Source organism: Poromitra crassiceps (assembly GCF_964638095.1).
Source record: "Poromitra crassiceps genome assembly, chromosome: 11".
Lineage (NCBI taxonomy): Eukaryota > Metazoa > Chordata > Actinopteri > Beryciformes > Melamphaidae > Poromitra > Poromitra crassiceps.
The window spans coordinates 26,304,555-26,324,157 of record NC_139643.1 but is presented as its reverse complement, the minus strand read 5'-3'; the positions used below and the strand labels follow the sequence as shown (position 1 = coordinate 26,324,157).

General features: G+C 43.3%; 1 protein-coding gene across 1 annotated transcript in view; it reads right to left on the bottom strand.

Annotated features, from left to right (window-relative positions):
• LOC310784933 (ras/Rap GTPase-activating protein SynGAP-like) overlaps nucleotides 1–4,119 on the bottom strand; it is a gene marked incomplete at both ends in the record, with an annotated part of 31,583 nt that extends 27,464 nt beyond the window's left edge. The window contains 2 exons of the mRNA XM_083645957.1: nucleotides 3,642–3,763; nucleotides 4,075–4,119. Coding sequence (XP_083502083.1) covers nucleotides 3,642–3,763; nucleotides 4,075–4,119 — 167 coding nt within the window. The remainder of the gene's footprint in view (nucleotides 1–3,641; nucleotides 3,764–4,074) is intronic.
• Nucleotides 4,120–19,603: the final 15,484 nt, after the last annotated feature.

Genomic DNA, 19,603 nt, shown 5'->3' with positions numbered 1-19,603 from the left:
TGACTGTATAAAAGACACCTGATCACATGTGCCTCTTGACTGTATAAAAGACACCTGATCACATGTGCCTCTTGACTGTATAGAAGACACCTCATCACATGTGCCTCTTGACTGTATAGAAGACACCTGATCATATGTGCCTCTTGACTGTATATAATACACCTGATCACATGTGCCTCTTGACTGTATATAATACACCTGATCACATGTGCCTCTTGACTATATATAAGGCACATACTGTACTGTATATCAAAGGTAGAGAAGTTCGAGAGCAGTTCAGCAGGCGCAGTCACTCAGAGGGATATTTATAATTGTAGTGCAGGTGCAAAAAGGTTTGGGCTAATCATAGGACAACCTTTATAGAGCAGAGGAACTCAGAGAAGAAGACAGATGCTTGTGGATCAAATGAATCAGCAGCAGCGAGGTGTGTAAAAGGCCGTCAAACAGGTTCAGTAGGGGAACTGGTGCAACTTATGATGTGCTACCATCTCCCCAAAATCTCAGTCAATGGGGTATGTAAGGACCCTGTGGCGACGTAATCAAGTGCTGAAGTATCTAGCAGCAGCAATTGAGAAGAAATGCTAGGAATTCATTTGTTAATTAATTAACTTGTTAGCTAATTCAATTGAGCTAATAAATAAATAAATGTGTTAGCTAGTAAGAGGGGAGATATATAGCTGAACGAAAAATCTGGTAGATTTCCCATTCTTTTACTGGTTGGTTTGGTTCAAAGAAATTCAATTTAATTCAGTTCAATTCATTATAGATTTTCTGAAAGGTCTATGGGGAAAATGAATGGGCAATTGACTTGTGTGGAGCCGGACCACTGAAAAGGTGATGAGAGTGTGTTTCAGCTCTATTCAAAATGTTTGCGTCCATGAGGGAGAGCGAATGAGTGGCGAGGCGTTTTGGGGGGAAGGGGGGGGGGGGCAGGTCGCCAGGGAGCTAATAGCAAATGGCAAAAGTAGATTCAAAGAAACAACTGACGATCGTACAGGAAACAGCTGATGATTGCACAGGAAACAGCTGATGATCGTGCAGGAAACAGCTGATGATCCTGCAGGAAACAGCGAGCGCTCATTTAAAGCCAGCCTGCTTGATGGCAGTCAGAGGTGTGCTGGATCGTCTGGGTTGTGGAGGTCGCGGTGCCACAGCAGGAAGCAGAACATGAGGCACATGAAAGGGAAAACGCTTCTGTATCCTGAGTTGGCAGCAGAGGGACAGTCAACTTTAACACCAGCAGGTGAGTTAGGTACTGCACGTGTGGGCGGGACTCAAAGCAGGCTGTGAAGGCCAGGTCTGAGGCAGCGATGGGAGCCAGTGAGGAGAAAATCACACTGACTGACTGGAGCATAAAGTCACTAAGTATCATGGAGGGTAAAGTCACTGGAGGGTTTGCTTTGCTGGTGTATTGTTTGGTTTGTCGATAGGTCTGATGGTCCTGCAGATCTATGACATGATGTTGGTTTGTTATAGCATTTGTTTGTAGCATGCTTGCTCATATTTTGCTTGCTAGCAGTAGGTTAGCTGTTATATTGTTTGCTAGTGGTGGTATGCTTGCTGAATCAGTGGTTTGCGAGTATGCTGATAGATTGGCATATTTCTGTTTGCTAGTTGGTTTTATGTTTATGTTATGTGGTTATGTTGGTATATATGGGCTTGGTCCTTACCCTAATCTGGATCTGTACCCCCCCCACTCTCACCCCACTCTTTGCCTATTACCCTAAACAAGATTCATATCTCACCCCCACCCTCCTTCTAGAGACTTCGCCTCTCCCTCTGTACCTCTGGACATTCCTCATGTGTGTGTGCTGACTGGATTGTGCTCCCAGACTAGACAGCATTTTGATTGCAATATGAACCAGACTGCTTGGGGATGTGATCTCGTTCATCAGTATACAATGGGAGCAAAATCTCTCGTGGGAACATCTAAACCTGCAAGTTATTGCATCGTGGCAGTCATGACATGTCATCAGATGATAAAAATCATATTTAAATGATAAGTATAAGCATAGCCTAAGATCCTAGCAGAGCTACTAGACTGTTCAACAGAACTTTGAAAGTCTTAAGATGAATTCCAACATAATATGACAGATTCCATCATGATACGATGGATTTGAATAAACAAACACATCTGTTCAATTATATTTTAATTGTTGCAGAAGTTGTGCAACTCAAATTATGTTCAGCTGCTTTCCTGAAAGCCCTGGAAGAGATGGGAGGCAGCATACACCTCCCCGCAAAGGCATCACCAAAGGCGATCACACAGCCTGTCAACGTGTTTGAAGCCACACCCCCTCCGCTCAGCAAAGCACCGCCTGTCAACGTGTTTGAAGCCACACCCCCTCCGCTCAGCAAAGCACTGCCTGTCAACTAGTGTCCTCTAGAGAGAGAGTGGCATCAGCGGAGGACCAAAATGCGAGACTCATTAGCCAATGAACAGCCAGGAATGGGTCTCGCGCTACTTTTGCATGCTAATATAAAGCTGATAATGTACAATTTGATTCAAGGGGGGGAAAAACCCTTTCAGAGTACAACACAAACTGTCTATTTTGGTGCAACTCGACAGTGCTGCTTAATCCAGGACCTTACTTCCTGGAACTCTTGAGAGTAAAAAAATATCCATTGGAGTGAATGGAGATGTCGGGACTCTTCTATCTATACGGCTCTGCTGTCAACGTGTTTGAAGCCACACCCCCTCCGCTCAGAAAAGCACCGCCTGTCAATGTGTTTGAAGCCACAGCCCTAGAGAAGAGTGTCAGGTGGCACCTCAGAGGCACAGCGGAAGCTTCATATTTACCTACAAAGGAAGCTCAAATTCCCAGAACCGACTATTTCTGCCACATAAAAAATAAGCAGGAGTGGCACTCAATAGCAGAGCCCAGGGGCAACCTTGAAGCCAGGCAGGGAGGCAAGCAGTGTTCTAGCTAGAGGTGAGACCACAAGGGTGGAAGTAACCAATTACATTTACTCTTTACTTTAAAGTCGGCAATTTCACTTTGACGTTTCTGTATTCTACTTCACGACATTTGAAATCACGTTCCAATTGTGGAGCCATTCAAAAAAAGCTCAGCCAGAAAAGAAGAGAAGAAAATAGTCTGGCTTTGCTTTGTTTGTGCTCTTTATTTTATTTCCACGTTTTCAAGATTTTTCAAGAGAGCTGGGTTTAAATTCAGTCCACTCATCCGCAAGGAAGGGGCGGGGCTAATGAATAGGGGCCATAGCTATGGACACGTAGGTCCTAGGGTCGGGGTTTCGAGGGTTGGGTAGGGGGAGTAGCGAGGGGAATGTGGGTTGGGAGAGGGGGCGTGGTCAGGGAAGGGGGAGGAGCGAGGGAAAAGGCTGTGGATAAGAAGGTCATAGAGAGTCGGGATTGGAGGAGTGGGTAAGGGAGGGGTGACTATGGGGTTGTGAGTGGTGGGGATGGTGGGGATGGTGCGGGGGTCAAGGGTGGTTAGGGTTCAGGTTAGGACCATTTTCCATGTTGAAAACATTGCCTAAAGAGCCATAAGGCTGAATGGCCACACCACTGCGCCATGGGCTTCCAGGTATTTGCGCTTGTTAATAATGATATGTTTCAAGTCAATTTCAGACGTTTATTATGACAAACAATGGATAGAGGATTACTACAGATGACTCACCTCTCTTGGTCCGCACTACGAAAACGAGGTAAAATCATTTGTCGGAAGCTGCTGGTCCGGTCCAGCTTCGGCTGACTTTTGGCCCTCTTGATGGAACCCTTCAACCTTCGATTGAGAAAGCTCTTGAAATTCAACAAGGGAAGAAACAGAAGAGCAAAGTGACATAATTATGTTACCTGGCCATCAGAGGAATATAATGCCACAAAAATATCCATCTTTTAGTAAAAAGCTTCAGAAAACAATTTATGCACGTTAAAAAAGTCAAATTGTTTTTCGTCAGTTATAAAGCATCACTGATATACAGTAATTGCAAAGGTGCATTTGTGAAATCAGTTGTTGAGAAGGGGAGAGGTAGTCATTTATTGTTTTAAAATGCCTCAACCAGAATGGTGCCATTTAGTGAAGATGAACAGTGAAGATGTACTGTACTCACTGGCTGTCTGAAGGGTTGTGGTGTGGTGTTGGGAGGGGTTTCCATACTTGACTGTCTTGCAGAGGCAAAACTTGCCCTGCGAGCGTGCTCTATAATAAAGGAGAGCAAAAAACGTAAACAAAACATATAGGAAATACATAGGAAATGCATATGAAAAGCATGAATTGTATGGCATTAGAATTAGCCAACAAACACATGGGCTCATCACCAACCAGTCAAATGTGTGTTAAGGAAACTGGGGGCTTGCTTTAAGTTCATTGTTAATGCATCATTCAATGGTATGTTTCTTCTAATGTTCAAATTCCATCTGTTTTGTTATCATATGTATGCAAATTCTATAGAAATTTTAACTTAACTTAACTCTTTGCCACTATCAAAACTCGATACAAAACCACCTAAAATATATAAGTAGGTAGAATCCAGGTAGACATGTTAGCATTCACACTGGACAGAGTAATCTACCAGAGAGACACAGATTATTTTGGTCCCATCACATACACATCCAAGTATTACAGGGATCCTTGGAACCATTCAGACCTGTAGTCTCTGGAATACTATGTACCCAATGTAGTCTCTCTGGAATACTATGTACCCAATGTAGTCTCTCTGGAATACTATGTACCCAATGTAGTCTTTCTGGAATACTATGTACCAAATGTAGTCTCACTCATGACCTGTGTCGCATGTCATCCCCTCTCTCTTCCCAACCATTCTGCACTGTATAGTGAATCTTGAAAAAATGCAATTCAAAGATGTGAACCTGATTGAGACCGGTTCAGAAAGTACAGCGGGTGAACAAGACAATATAATCACTACATGAAACAAGACTTTCATTTTGAACTAATTGAACCACAGTTTAACACAAGCAAGTCAAATTAAGCTGAACGATAATTATTAACAGCATGTGTCAGTGTTGAAAGCGGTCTCTTGTGAGATTTCAAAACAACATGAGAAGCCAAGAGGCCTGAGGCCTCTAATAATAATTATAACTAATAATATAATAACTGTTGGATAATCTTAGCCTGATATTCAGACTGAATGGTCAACTCATACATAAACTCAAATCCACAACTGTGAAGCGGGCGGGACTTTGAAGGTCTGGAGCCAGGCTAAAATAATCTAATAACTTGCGTAAAAAGAATAAAAATTGCCTTTTAAATTGGTCAAAAATGTAACAAATTACTTCACATTATTACATTAACCAGCGATTATTACTTCAAAGGGGGGTGTGTGTACATAGTTTTTTTAAATTGTGAACTTATTGTTTTCCATAAAATAAAGGACATCGCAGTAATACACTTATGTAATGCTCAAACATACAACTTGAATTCTTACAAGTCATTCGATTATTCAGATGATTATTATTACGTCATTAAAAATATTCCACCCCTTATAAATTAATAATAGCCAATCAAGTTTGAACCCATTTAGAGGGACATTTCTAAATAAGTTATTACATTATTATGTCCAGACTGCAGGTTCTTTGGACAAAAAAAACATGAAATAATTTCATATGGTGAAGGGAATGGTCCCAACACACGCCACACACAAGCTAACTGTGTCTTACCATGGCTAAGCAATATGAAACCATAATGTACAGACAGAACCAGAAGCACCAAAGGCTACAATTGCTATTCCCTCACAACGTTCCCGCAGGCACGAGAGATCCAAGAGGGCTTTTTTCTTTTAATCAACAATCGCCCCCAAGATCTAAAGATCAGGGGACCTTGAAGTAGATTTCCACTCCTGGAAAGCTGGAGGCTTTTCCTCCTTGAAAAACAGCCCATTATCTGTCCACACACACTCTTCAGTATGTCTGCGGGCGTGCGTCATGAAAGGAAGACTGAAGCTGTTATGCAGGCAAAGTGTGGCGCGCTTCCACATGATTGAGTACTGGGTTGTACAGTATATTCAAATATTGCTAATAAGGTGTTTACTGTCTTTGTCCACCTGCTATATGTTTTCACCTACTATGTCACACGTGGGCAAAATACGCTCTGTGTGGACCGCGATGGAATTGCAATTTTCTTTTTCTTTTTTTACAGTGCACCTGAACGCAACATGCAAGATACCCGCTGAATAAGTGTCCAAATGTTCATGTCATTCTGGCCAATACTCCACTTCTGTTATAGCATTTCAGTCTGGAATATGGAATATCTTTCAATAATGTTTATGACTAAAAGACTAAAAGTAATCTCATGTGTAAGAAATGACTGTTCTACATTGAAGTAGAAATTTAAATAATTAACTCATTTGTTTTGGATTTATTTAGCTTCAAGAGTGCATTTTTGTTCTTGTGTGACCCTCAACACAGGCTTTGAGAATCCCGGGCCACTTACTGATACTTATGCTTAAATTAACCCACTCATATTCTGGTTTATTTCAAGAAAAACATTTTGGCTACTAGTGGAAATTCTAATTGGCTGGTAACTTTAAAATCTAGCAGTCATATTGGCAGGTGGTCAAAAAAGTTAATTTCAAGCCCTGCAGGGAGAGCAGGTGGTGACATAGGAGTGAGTGAGAAAAGGACAAAATATTGGTGGTTAAGACTGAATAATGACATCACAACTGTTAATTTAAAATGAGTTATTCCTCTAAACCTGGCTTCAAATGCCCCAAATCTTTGGCGCTGGCGCCGTTCGGCCCTCAGCAAAATCTGGTAGCGAGGACATTTTTTGTGGCCCTCTCAGTTGCCCATCCATGGGTTACGGCTAGGGGTGTCACGATACACTCAGTTCACGATACGATAAGATACACGATATTGGGTTCACGATAACGATACGATATTTTAACAATATCTTTTTTGCGATCGATTTGTAAGTTGAGGGGGCATCCTCCACGCTAATTTGAGTAATTTCACCATTTTCATCCTCCGTGTCTGTAACGTCCCTCGTCTGTTCAAACAAAGCAATGAAAAGGAGAGCGAGCATGCAATCAGATGCAGATCAGTGCCACCATGTTCAGCTTCTTTTTCTCGCGATATGAGATTTCATCTCAACGATACATATTGTCACATTTTGATATCGCGATATATTGTAGGACGATATATTGTGACATCCCTAGTTACGGCATGACAATATTTGTTCGGCCCACGGCCACAATCTGGGTTTCTCATGTGGCCCCCCCATGAAAAATAGTTGCCCACCCCTGTACTATGTCCTTTGGGTTGTATCAGAATTACTCATCATTCATATCTTCTTCTGTTGTTCTGTGTGACTTAATCCACTCATAGCTTGGTCTCCAGTCTCTTCTTCTGCTCTTTTTCTTTTTTTTTTATCTTGTTGTCTTTTTGATTAATTTGTTGGGTCAATTCTTTGAATGAGTCCGTTCCCACAGGAGCTGCTGCCTGTTCCCCTTCCAACACAGAGAACCAAGACATTCTGTCACCCGATGATTTCCTCCCTCCCAAAGCCTGTGACTGACTAGGCTACACTCCAGCTCTATTCTGAATTTCGGCTAATTGTTTGGTATCCATGGAAACAACTCCAAGGACTTCTCTACTTGAACTGTAAGATATTGGCCCAAAACTGCACAATAAAGGAGATGGAAAAAAACCCTAGAGGTTTGACGGCGTAGTGCACAACCCACTTTCTCTCTCAAAACACACACGGCAGGTTTCCTGTGCGTTCAACTGTTCATCTACTGTTGTACTCACATCTCGATGCTACAGCAAAGCAACCGGAACCACCGGTTCCACCCGGAAAGGCATATTTTCCGTCATTTCAAAAGAGAAACATCCGAAACATCTGTAACACCCCCTGCCACCGAAACGGTCACCTGTAACACTAACGTGTGTCGTGTACAGCATAGTGAACGTGACATGGAGCAACACATGGCTACGTGCACACACACGGGCTATTCTGAATGTAAAGTGCTGTCAGGATAGAGTGTGTGGGTGGCAACAGCCTCAAGCTAACTGTGATACAGAGGGAGAGAGAGAGAGAGAGAGAGACTGGGAGTGGGTGTTGGAGAAATATACTCAACCTTTAGTATATATCTCTCTATTAATATACTTTTGGAAAATGTATAAAAGCTGAGCCTTGTCACAGGATGCATGTTTCTTAAATTCTACAAAATTGAGTGAAAATGGAAATTGAGTGATCATCACATCAGCAGCTTGAATAAAACACCATGTTTAAATGTCTATTAAATGCCACAGGAGTATGTGCATGCTCAAAACATGTGCTTGATGAAAACCAACCTAATCATCTTCTTGAGTTGTAGCATCTAATTAACTCGGAACATGGGACAATCAGTGGAAAAGCTCGAATACAATCCCAGAAGAAAACCTTCCTCTAAGTACTTTCTGTTGGGTGGCAAATTGGCTTCAAGTTAAAGATGTCCTCCATAAAAAAAAAAACAAGGCATTAGATTTATTGTGCACAAAAAACACACACATACGGTATTACAAAAGTGTTAACAGCCCCACACCATTTCATTTGGTTGGAATGTTATTTAGAGATAAGATTGGATTTGTCCTCTCAAGTGCTGTAATCTGGAGTTACACCCCCTCCCGCCACCCACACACCCCTAGCCACTCCCCCAAACGCACGCCTCAAATCCTGACTCTCTACGTCATCCTATCCCCTAGCTACGGCCCCTTTTCCCCAGCTCCGCCCCCTTCCTTGACCCCCTCCACCCATAGAGACACTGCAAAACGCGTCATCCTTCAGAAGTCACGCCCAAGACGGGGGAAAATACAAGGAAGCACTGCCTGACGACTGCAGCTAGCAAAACAAACCGGGGTGAACGGAGGAACTCTCGTCAGATAGAAATAGTTTTGCGGGGTTTTACAGGGATTTGGACAGTTTTCTTTTTAGATAATGTCAAAAGATTATTTCAGTACACTTCCTCCCACGGAGAGGGAAAGGTACATCGAGAAAATGAACTCAGTTGGCCTGGAGCAATGTCCCTTTTCATTGCCCAAACAACGCTGGATAAACGATCCCACACAGTGGCCTGAAGTGAAATACTATGACATGAGCTTTTAGGCATGTTTAAATGAATGAAAGTAACGCTGGTGTAACATCAGGCATTCTCCTATGTCACGTAGTTGCACACAAAGATCATATATATGGAAGATGAACACTCCAACTTACTTCCTTGACAGCTAAATCCACATTTTCTTCTGAATGGCTTCCTTGTTTTGCTCGGGAGTACAAAAAAACTTTAATTGGTGATTTTTTACATTTGTTGTCTGCGCAGCCCACCACACAACAGCTTTTAGCTATGTTTAATTCAAGGAAAATGACGCTGGTGAATGGGAGTGAACGGAGCGATTTCCCCCGTGATGGGCGTGGCCTATTTCATGCAGTGTCTCTATATCTCCCTAGCCACTCCCTCTACCCACCCCTCGAACCCAGACTCTCTACGACCTTCCTAATCCCTAGCTATGGCCCCTTTTACATAGCCCTGCCACTTTCCTTGATGGGAGCGACGGACGGACAGTCGGACGGGCGCAAGGTCACAGTTACCTTGAACTTTGACCTTTGATAACCAAAATCAAATCAGTTTATCCTTGAGTCCAAGTGGATGTTTGAGTCAAATTTGAAGAAATTCCATCAGGGTGTTCCTGAGATATCACTTTAACTAGCATCCGACGGACATAGGGACAACTCAGGGGGAAAAAAACTAAACATCATGCCTCCGGTCACGGCTATCCCTGGCGGAGGCATAACAAATATTTTTAAGTCAGAGCTCCCTTTAGGGATACAAAGCACATGATTTAACAGGACACTACATTTGGGGAGGGGGGTTGTGATCCTGATCAGATTGATTGTGACTTGTCTATACTGGTGATGATGCAGTCCACTTTGTCTTGCTGTAGCAATATGTCCATGACAGATCTTGGGTGGACACAAGAGAAGAGATTTCATTATGTCTGGTCTGGAGAGAGTGAGGCGTGCTGGGGCAGAGACCTGAACAGCTAGAGTTCACTCTACAGTAATCCATGGCGCACACGTATAATAGTAGAGTTAATTAATTTGTTTTATCGTTTTATTGCTCCATTTTCATCATTAAATTGCCTCGGAACAGAACAGCACTGATCCAGGACTCCCTGGTCAAGTCACATGACGCCGGCGACGCACTGTAAAACTTTCAGCCAAAACCAACAGGGAATGTGTCACATTTCAGCGAATAAATGGCAATCTGGAAAACATGCCGGGTCAAAGATGGTTTATCTGCTCGTCACAGCCACCTGAACCTGAATTTAAAAACCTCCATAAACAATGAACACATGCCGGGTCAAAGATGGTTTATCTGCTTGTCACAGCCACCTGAACCTGAATTTAAAAACCTCCATAAACAATGAAAATGTGTCTGGGGAATATAGGCCATTCCTCCGTAGTGAGCAGGCGACATGATGACTGACAGGGAGTAAAACCTTGTGCATTGTTGGCGAGCCCGCAGCATGGCCCCAGGGCGTTTGACACAATTTAAGTGTGATCATTGATTTAAAAACAGAACAAGAACAAATTCCGAGCGACCAACAACACAGAGATCAGACAGAGGATCAGCTGGTTGGGGAAATAAACAGCTGATGAATGCCAAGTGCTTTCCAATGCAAGGCAAATAAACAACCAGGCTATTAACTCATTGAGTGCCAATGACGACTATCGTAGTCAATTCAAATAGTAACGTTCAGTGCCAATGACGACTAAAGTCGTCAATTGCGTTTTTTGACGGTGGGACGTGGATTAAAGCCTGATCCATCTCCTGTGAAAGTATGGTGGATGTTGAATGTGTAAAAGCTATTTTACAGACCCATTAGGTGGCGACAGTGCTCTCCAGATTACAGAAAGGCGAGGAAAAAACAGAGAAGAAGTCATGGGGAAACGGAAATCGCATCCGTATACATCGATATGCATGAAGCATAACGTTAGCTGTGCCTGCAGCAGCCAATCTGCTGCCACAATTGAGCCCCTCCGTGTCCGCTGCGATAGCCCATCCGCATGATTTAGTTGTGGAGTTGTTATTATTCTCAACTGGAAGCATGGGAGCCGGTGACAAATACACGCGGAACGCTGTAAAAAAGCTGGATGTAGCGCACTTTTCAGTACAGAGCAAACGCAGCAGAGAGCCACCAGAGACACTCCCACGGAGGTGGGGTTTGCAGTTGAGCGGGGTGGGGCACGCAGGGCAGCATACAACACTGACCCAGACAGACCCAGACAGCAGGACAGGATTGGCAAACGCAAGCTAGAATATCTGATGCCCACCAGCAGTAAATCAAGACCAGCAAGAAGCTGCAACCAGCAGCGCACGCAGCCTGCGCGGAACAGAACGGAACGGAACGAAAGCAATCGTTCCCAGTGAGAAAGCAGCCTTAGACACAGGGAAAGGAGAAAAGAAAAGAAAAACACATATATACATCGTATATATATATATATATATATGTATATGTATTTAAGCAATATAGCATGAGAGCTAGTGTGTTGTGGCAAATATATCCCGCTGATCAGTTGTAACAACTGATCAGCGGGATATATGCCACAACACACGCTGCTCGAGTGCTATATTGCTTTTATAAAACGGTTTCCAAGTATGATAATATAAATATAATAATAATACTATAAGTCCGACTGGCATGGTATTCTGATAGTCAGTTGAAACACTACTGTAAGGCGGGACCTCTAGCAAGAAGATAGACGTGCGGGTGATTTGATTGGATCGTTCTGGAGACTGAAGTTGACATTGGCCAATCCTGGCGCTTGCTGAGAAGCTGAGAGCCTTCTGGAAACCCCGACAGGCAGCTCGAGCGCAGCGCTGTATTCTCAGTGCTTGCTGAGAAGCTGAGTGCTTTCTGCAAAGCCCGACACCAACTAACGTTACGGGGTTAAATGCGGGGTTAAATGCGGGGTTAACAGCCTTTTTTTTGCAAAGAAGACATTAGCCCGCATCTATTCTTGTACAAAACATAATTTTCTGCGAAGTATTAGTAAAGTTATAAGCGAAGATCGATTCACAAGGATCTGACAGCTGTCTCCGCCATTTGTTTTTTTTTGATGTAACCAAAGGCTTTTAGTAAGAGAGTTGCCATGGCAACCAATAACCCATGATTGGAGTGGGTTATTGGATTTATACAATGGCTGTGAACCAATCAGATTGCTTGATTTGAGAGAGCCGTTTTATAAATATATACAGTATATATATATATATATATATATATATATATATATGTACATATATATATAGATGCCCATACAATTACACTTATTTTGTAACTTATCCTCCCTGTCTGTAGTAGTAGTAGTAGTAGTAGTAGAAACTTTAATGTCCTCCAAGGAGGCAATTTGTTGTACAGCACAGTACATGAGGACACAGACACATTAAAATAAAAACATACACAACTCATAAAAATCATAAAATCATCTGTAGTGGTCAAAAATACTACAAAAATACCCAATAATACTGTGTATTAAAGTGCACGTGTTAGCAGCCCTGCATATTTAAAGTGCATATCTGATAACAATAAAACCACAAATAAAAGCTTCAGATTCCCTGAATCTCACATCTTATTTAGTTGGATGATTGACATGGGGATAAATTAATGTTTGGCTCTGTTGGTTCTGATCTTGGGGTATGTGTACCTCCGACCAGAAGGGAGTAGCTGAAACTATGCTGACAGTGGATGGGTTTTGTCTGAGCAGACCTTGTCTGCCTTCACGGTCAGCCTAGTCAAGTACAGGTGGTACAGGTCGGCCTGCCGTTGCCCCATGATTTTTCCACAGATCTTAACAATCTTTCCCAATTTATTTTTGTGAGTAACTTTGGAATGTCCGTACCAGCATACAATACAATAACAAAGAATACTCTCAATAAAAGACTTATAAAAAAGAGTAAGAATTTTGTTATCAATGTTAAAAAAGCTCAATTTCCTAAGGAAATACAAGCGCTGTTGGCCCTTCTTAAAGATAGCATCCACGCATTGGTCCCAAGATAATTTGTGATCTATAATCAGACCAAGGTATTTATATTCTGTCACCACCTCAATCTCGAAGCCTCGCACCATTTGACAAAGTCATTTAGAACTGGGCCGTGTTCAACTTCATCGTGTCCCAGTAGGCTGACCACGACGGTATCATCCGCAAATTTAATTATGTACTGTCCAGGGTAACTGCTACGACAACAATCTGTGTATAAAATATATAAAAAGGTTGACAGCACGCTGCCCTGTGGTGTGCCAATAGAGGTGTAACGCACCTCTGACCTGGTACTTCCCACTCTTACCCTCTGCGATCTGCCTATAAGAAAACTCAGAATCCATGCAATTAATTTTGCGTGATCCGTACATTAACGTAACTGTAGTCTTCTTCGATGGCAATCATATCTGTTCCAGGGCATATCAATACCGTCCTATCACTACCAGTGAATTGACATTACATTAAATACATCCAACACACATTGTGGATTATACTCAAGACAGAAGGACAAAAAAAGGGCATATACACACATCCGTACAAGTGTAACAGCTTATATTAAAAAAACTAATATGAAAAAAATAAAATAAGAAAAAATAACAACAGGTGACTAGCTTCATGGTCATTTAATACAATAGTTTTGTAAAGCTTCACGGTCATTTGATACACTCAAGTTTTGTAAAGCTTCACGGTCATTTAATACACTTAAGTTTTGTAAAGCTTCACGGTCCCGGAAAGGACTGAAAAGCCACAGAGGCAAAGGAGGGAAATGGGCCAGCTGAGGGTAGCAGTGTTTACAGTGGTTACAGTGTCCCAGTGTTCCAGTCAACCTTCACAGGACTGGGCTCAGTCAGTGAGAGCACAGCTGAGAGGGGTGGAGAAGTCAGCAGAGAGGCTGTGGAATCAAGTGCATCATGTGCTGGTGGACATGGTAGGAAGTGATGAAGTCAAGAAGAAGAGCATTAGGAGAAGAGGTCTGCTGGACAGTACTGCAACGGGACACATTCAGCCAGAGCCCACATGAGAAGAGGAGGAAGAGTATGATATGATACCCAGGCTGTCAGAGGAGGAAGAGTATGATATGATACCAGGCTGTCAGAGGAGGAAGAGTATGATATGATACCAGCTTTACCAGGTTGTCAGACTGTGGTGGGCGAGAGACGGAGGCTGAAGATGGGGGCAGAATTACCATGAGAGCAAAAGATATCAGGTGTTTTCTCAGTTGGAAAGTTTCCCGAACAAAGAATTAGAACGGGTTAGAAATTGATGGCCGCAGGCAAAAGAAAAGAATTGGTGAAGAAGATTGCAGTCCTGTATAGGGGGCTGGCTGACTTGGATCTCTGTAGGTATTTTGTAGAAGGGAACATTCCAATACTTTGCCGAAATGGTCTTGTCCTTGGCAGCGAGAGAGAAGCCCCCCCCCCCCTCTGAGTGAAATGGTCTTGTCCTTGGCAGCGAGAGAGAAGCCCCCCCTCTGAGTGTTGTATTGAGGATGGGTGGCGAGGAGCAGAAGGAGAGTCAGGCTGTCAGGCTATGTGGGATTGAGTGGCAACGAGTCCAGACGCTCTACACTTCCCAATTGGATCGGAACACATCCACAGCGAGCCCCGTGACTCATGCCTTTGTCTTTCTTAGCAAACTACCATATGAATACATTCCCCCCAAGAGACAGGTATGACACATGTAGTACCTTAGGCCGGTCACTCGGAGGACGAGGGCGCTATGCGAGTGAGGCAGTGAGTCAGAGCGAGTCTCACTTGGTTTTGTCCTGTCAAATATGTAGTCTTAGCTACATTTCATTAACCGAAGCTCTTCTATCTTAACTGCTTTATAATTGCTAGTTGTAGAGAAGGGTTAAAACATAGTTTCAATCATGTTTAAAATACTCTAAGCTTGCCTTCGATACGATTTTGAAGGGTCGTGTAGGCTATCGTCCCCCATTTGACGAGATTTTGTCTCTCGAACCCAAATCGGAGAATATTTTTGCCAGATATGATTTTGTCCATAACCCCATGACTATCTGTATAGAGGGTATGCATGTGATGTCACAGAGGCAGAAGTCACTGTGGGGTCACGCCCACTGAGTCACAGCAAGACTGAGATGAATGCAGTAATCAGATAACTGACACCTGCTGCTCAGGGAGGAACTTGACACTCATTTTGACACTCATTCCTGATTGAGGGGGCGTGTTCCAGTGGGTGTGCATACCCTCTATTGTAGGTATAGAGATAACAGTAAAACTATGACCGACAACCTCTTGTAAATGAAATAATCAAGTTTCATAATTCATCAATTTGCCGGGGAGCCCCTGGCACCCCCCCAAGGACCCCTGGTGGGTCCCCGGCGGAAACCCGTGGTGAGAAGCTGCTCTATGAGCTAAAAAGAAATAGCTGTACTTTCAAGACAGTACTATGCAACACAGAGCAGGCCTCATCAAGACAGTACTATGCAACACAGAGCAGGCCTCATCATAAAAACCCTCCCTACATTGCAAAAACGTCCAAACATCAACATCTGTTCTTGCCAACTCAGACGGAAAAAGACCCCGCCACAGCAAAAACACAAAGCTCACTTTCTCAGCCAGTTTACACAAAGTACATGTTCATGTCCTTTCATGTCTTTCTCCCAAGTACACATGAAACTAGTGTTGGCCGCTTTTTGACAAATGCACTGTGTGCTGAGATATTCACTCAAACAATTCTGTCTTTGTAAAAGGTACAAGCATTCTCAACATGTTTATCTGTAAATTGATAATAGTGATATACACAATCGTGCACAATGATGACACCTTTTTATATTCAGTTATTTCATGTTTAGTGTGACAAGTTGTCTGCTCAAGTCTGGGATAACTTATAGTGTCTTTGGGAGATAAATCGTTTGTCGATTGCCGTCTTTCAGTGGCATCATATTGAGATGATGACAATTGCCAGGTAATTATATGATATCATAATGTGATTATTAAACGTGACTTTGCTTATTAAACGTGACTTTGGTTACATGAACCATATTGTGATATACAGTGGCATTGAGAATGATCCTTATGATTATCATGATTCATGATATTGATTTCAACTGTATCGCCCAGCCCCAGTATACCTGCTTGTTCTGCTCTCTCTTCTCTCCGCCCCCTGTCCCCCCCCCCTCTCCCTTCTCCCCTCCACCCCCTATTTTCTCTCCTCCCTCCCTCCCTCCCTCTCTAATATAAGATCCTCTTTATTAATCGTGCTTAGCTAGACCTAGGTAAACATATTCTCTGTAAAGCGCTCTGACACATGCTTGTGAATTAGGGCTATATAAATAAACTTGACTTGACTTTCTCAGACGCTCAAAAACAACTTAAGACTACAACTTGTATTTTTTTGGTCTAATCACACACACATCACATCACACTTCATCACAAGTGTCAAAAAAGCTATGTAATGTTGTAGCGTTATTACATTAAGAGAGCTTAGAAAGGTTTCCACTTCACCTGAAAATCAATGTCGCAATTTTTTAAACTGTGTTCCACAAAAGAGGAGCCAAATGCTAAGCAGATCCCCCCCCCCTCCCGAAAAAAAACAAAGTTGATATAAATTCTTATTTTGAAGTCTACACATTGTTTTGAAGTTTTGAGTCTACACATCTAACATAAAAGCCACATTTTAATTTTGCTATATAGCTCCTAACTGGGAAAATCACTCCTTTTTACCAGCCTTTTGGATTTTGCTCCAGTGTCTAGTCTACATAAACATTGGGCTTGAGTGAAATCAACCAATCAGCTCTAAATCACCAATTTGCATATCCCAGTGCAGGTGTTCAACTTGCAACATCGAGCGACAGTTAATTAGCTAGCTGCAGGTATCAGTGAAAGCAGTGCAAAACGACAGGTGAGCCCGGCCATGCCAACTACGAGGTAACCACCTGCCAATCACCAAGTCCTTCCCCTGGAGACTCCCCCTAGAGGGAGTAGTATGACTCTACAGGATGTTCAGAATAAATAGATTGAATTAAATTAGGAAAATAATTTTCCAGTCAGTCACTCTGCTCAGTCACCACACCTCAATGCTTCATGGCCAAGCTGAATACACTGCAGGGCTGAGGTCCAATAGTCTCCATTCTAAGGAAAGGTGCTTTAATGCTTCCTTTCTTATCTCCTTTAGCATCTCTCCTGCACCAAAAGAGGCCGTCCCACAATTCATTTTCCATCTTTGCCGTAACTTGCTAAAATATAGGCTACTTATATATTTTGAACTTAGGCCACTGTTGTAAAATGATCAAAGTGAAGTTAACGTTGTGACTGGTAGCCTATTGCTTGATTCCGTGATGATATTTTTCACTGGGTTGCCCACATTTACAGTATATAGCCTGCATGAAAGAACATAGTAAGAATGCACGGGGTGAAATACGATGGGTTTTTAGTAGTACATCTTCAGAACATTTTAATTTCACCATGGCAGAGCCACATCAATAACATCTGGCATTGATTACGTGGCCTAGCAGTCAGATTATCTCATATTAGCACAGTGGGTGTCTTTTCCCATTTTCTCTATAATTGTACTTGGCCAATTCATCCTGCTGTCCTGGTCATCGCTCCACCCCCTCTGCTGATCTGGGGAGAGTTGTAGACTAGCAGCACATCATGCTTCCTCCGATACATGTGCAGTCTCCAGACACTTCTTTTCACCTGACAGCGAAGAGTTTCACCACAGGGTGTAGCGCATGGGGGGAGCGTGCTATTCCCCACAGTCCCCCCCCCCCCAACAGGCACCCCGGCAAACCAGAGGAAGCACTAGTGCAGTGACCAGGACACATAGGCCTAACCTTAATCCGGCTTCCCAACCACAGACATGGTTAACTGTGCCTGTATGGAGGACGCCTGACCAAGCCACGGGTAACACGGCCGGGGGCTCGAACCTGCGACCCTCCTGTTGGTGGGCAGGGAATCTAGCCGGAGGGCCGCCTAATCGAGGTCAAGGAAAGGGTATTAGGAAAAGACAGTACGTTTTTGTTCTGGTTCACAATGGGTGTCCTCTCAATCTGCATACAGTTGCTGTATCCAGATTGGACACATTGCATTTACACTTGTGTTCAATGTGTACACAATGCGTCCCAGACCACCTCCGGAGGTGGTTTGGCTGATCAAGATTGCAATCCATCTTCAATGTGTCTTCAACGCATGTTAGTGCCAGGTGTAAATGACCTCATAGAGGCCATTTACATCTGGCATTAACATGTGTTTTCTGCCATCAGATTGCAATCTGATTGCAATCTGATGCCTGTATGCAATCTGATTGCAATCTGATGACAGAAAACACATGTTAATGCCAGGTGTAAATGGCCTCTTTTTGACCGCAGCCCAGGATTTGCAGGAAGATTATTGCTCCAACAGGCAGCAATACAATTCTGGAGCCAACCGTGAATATCCAAACTGTAATGGCAATACAAATATATAATTAGCTCGTACAATTTGATGTCCGTACAGTATATCAGTTGAGTTGTGTAATAGCCTACGGGCATTAGCTTGCTGGGCTCACTTGGCATTGTGGCAGGGTTTGGCATGCTAGCTAATGCTGCCAGTGGTATCTAGGCAAATCAGCCTTAGCATTACTGGTTCACGAATCAAGAACATAGCTAAACATAACAGCTAGTGTGTGTGCGTGTGTGTGCCGTGGGGTGTATGTGGGTGTTCCGTGGGGTGTGTGTGCGCGTGTGCCGTGGGGTGTGTGTGTGTGCCGTGGGGTGTGTCTGTGTGTACCGTGGGGTGTGTGTGTGGGGGTGTGTGTGTGCCTTGTTGCCTGCAGTTTGCACATGTAAGGTCTCATTAAAATTGTCTTATCAACCAGCGTTGGTGCCAAAGCTAGAAAAGGTGGGTGGGTGGTGGACCCCCAACGCCCCCTAACAGCGGCACGTTTTACTTGGGTGCCAACTCCCCCAAAACACCCTGTAAATATCTGGTTGTAGAATCTCTGCAATTCTAACATGAATTTACAACAATTACATGTTTCATAGACGTAATGACATAAGATTGCAGATGAATTGAAAAAACGAACCCTATAAAATCTTCATTCTCAAATGTTCCTAGGCTGCTGCTGCGGTCTCACTTTTGCTGAAGCCACCACATGCACATCTTCAGAGTGCAACACCCCTAAAAAAAAACAGAGAGCCTGAACCCCAAAGTGTAGCAGGCAGCTATGGTGGATAATATGAAAGACAAAGATGACAAATTTGATTCACCTGGTGTTAAGATGTATCTGTCTGCTCCGGAGACTGAACCAACAACATTCAGGTTGTGAGCTGGGCAAAACTAGTCAGCCTTTCTAATTCTGTTCATGATCAGCCTACTCTACTCTCTCTAGGCCAACCTGCCACAAATGCTGGGTGAGTGTTACGCTGTGACTGTGGGATGCTCCGGAAAGATTGAGTGATGCAAGTTTTGCAGTTTGTCATATTTAGGCACCTGACTCCTCCTCTCTCTCTCTGCCTACACGAGACACTTGAATGCAACACTTACCCAGAGACACTGTGCTTCCTGGTGATTGCTCCAGAAAGCCTGAGAACTTTGTTACATCCGTGGTTGCAGGAAGATGGGGGGTCTCTCCAGGGCACTTGGGCAGGGGGCTGAGGTTCC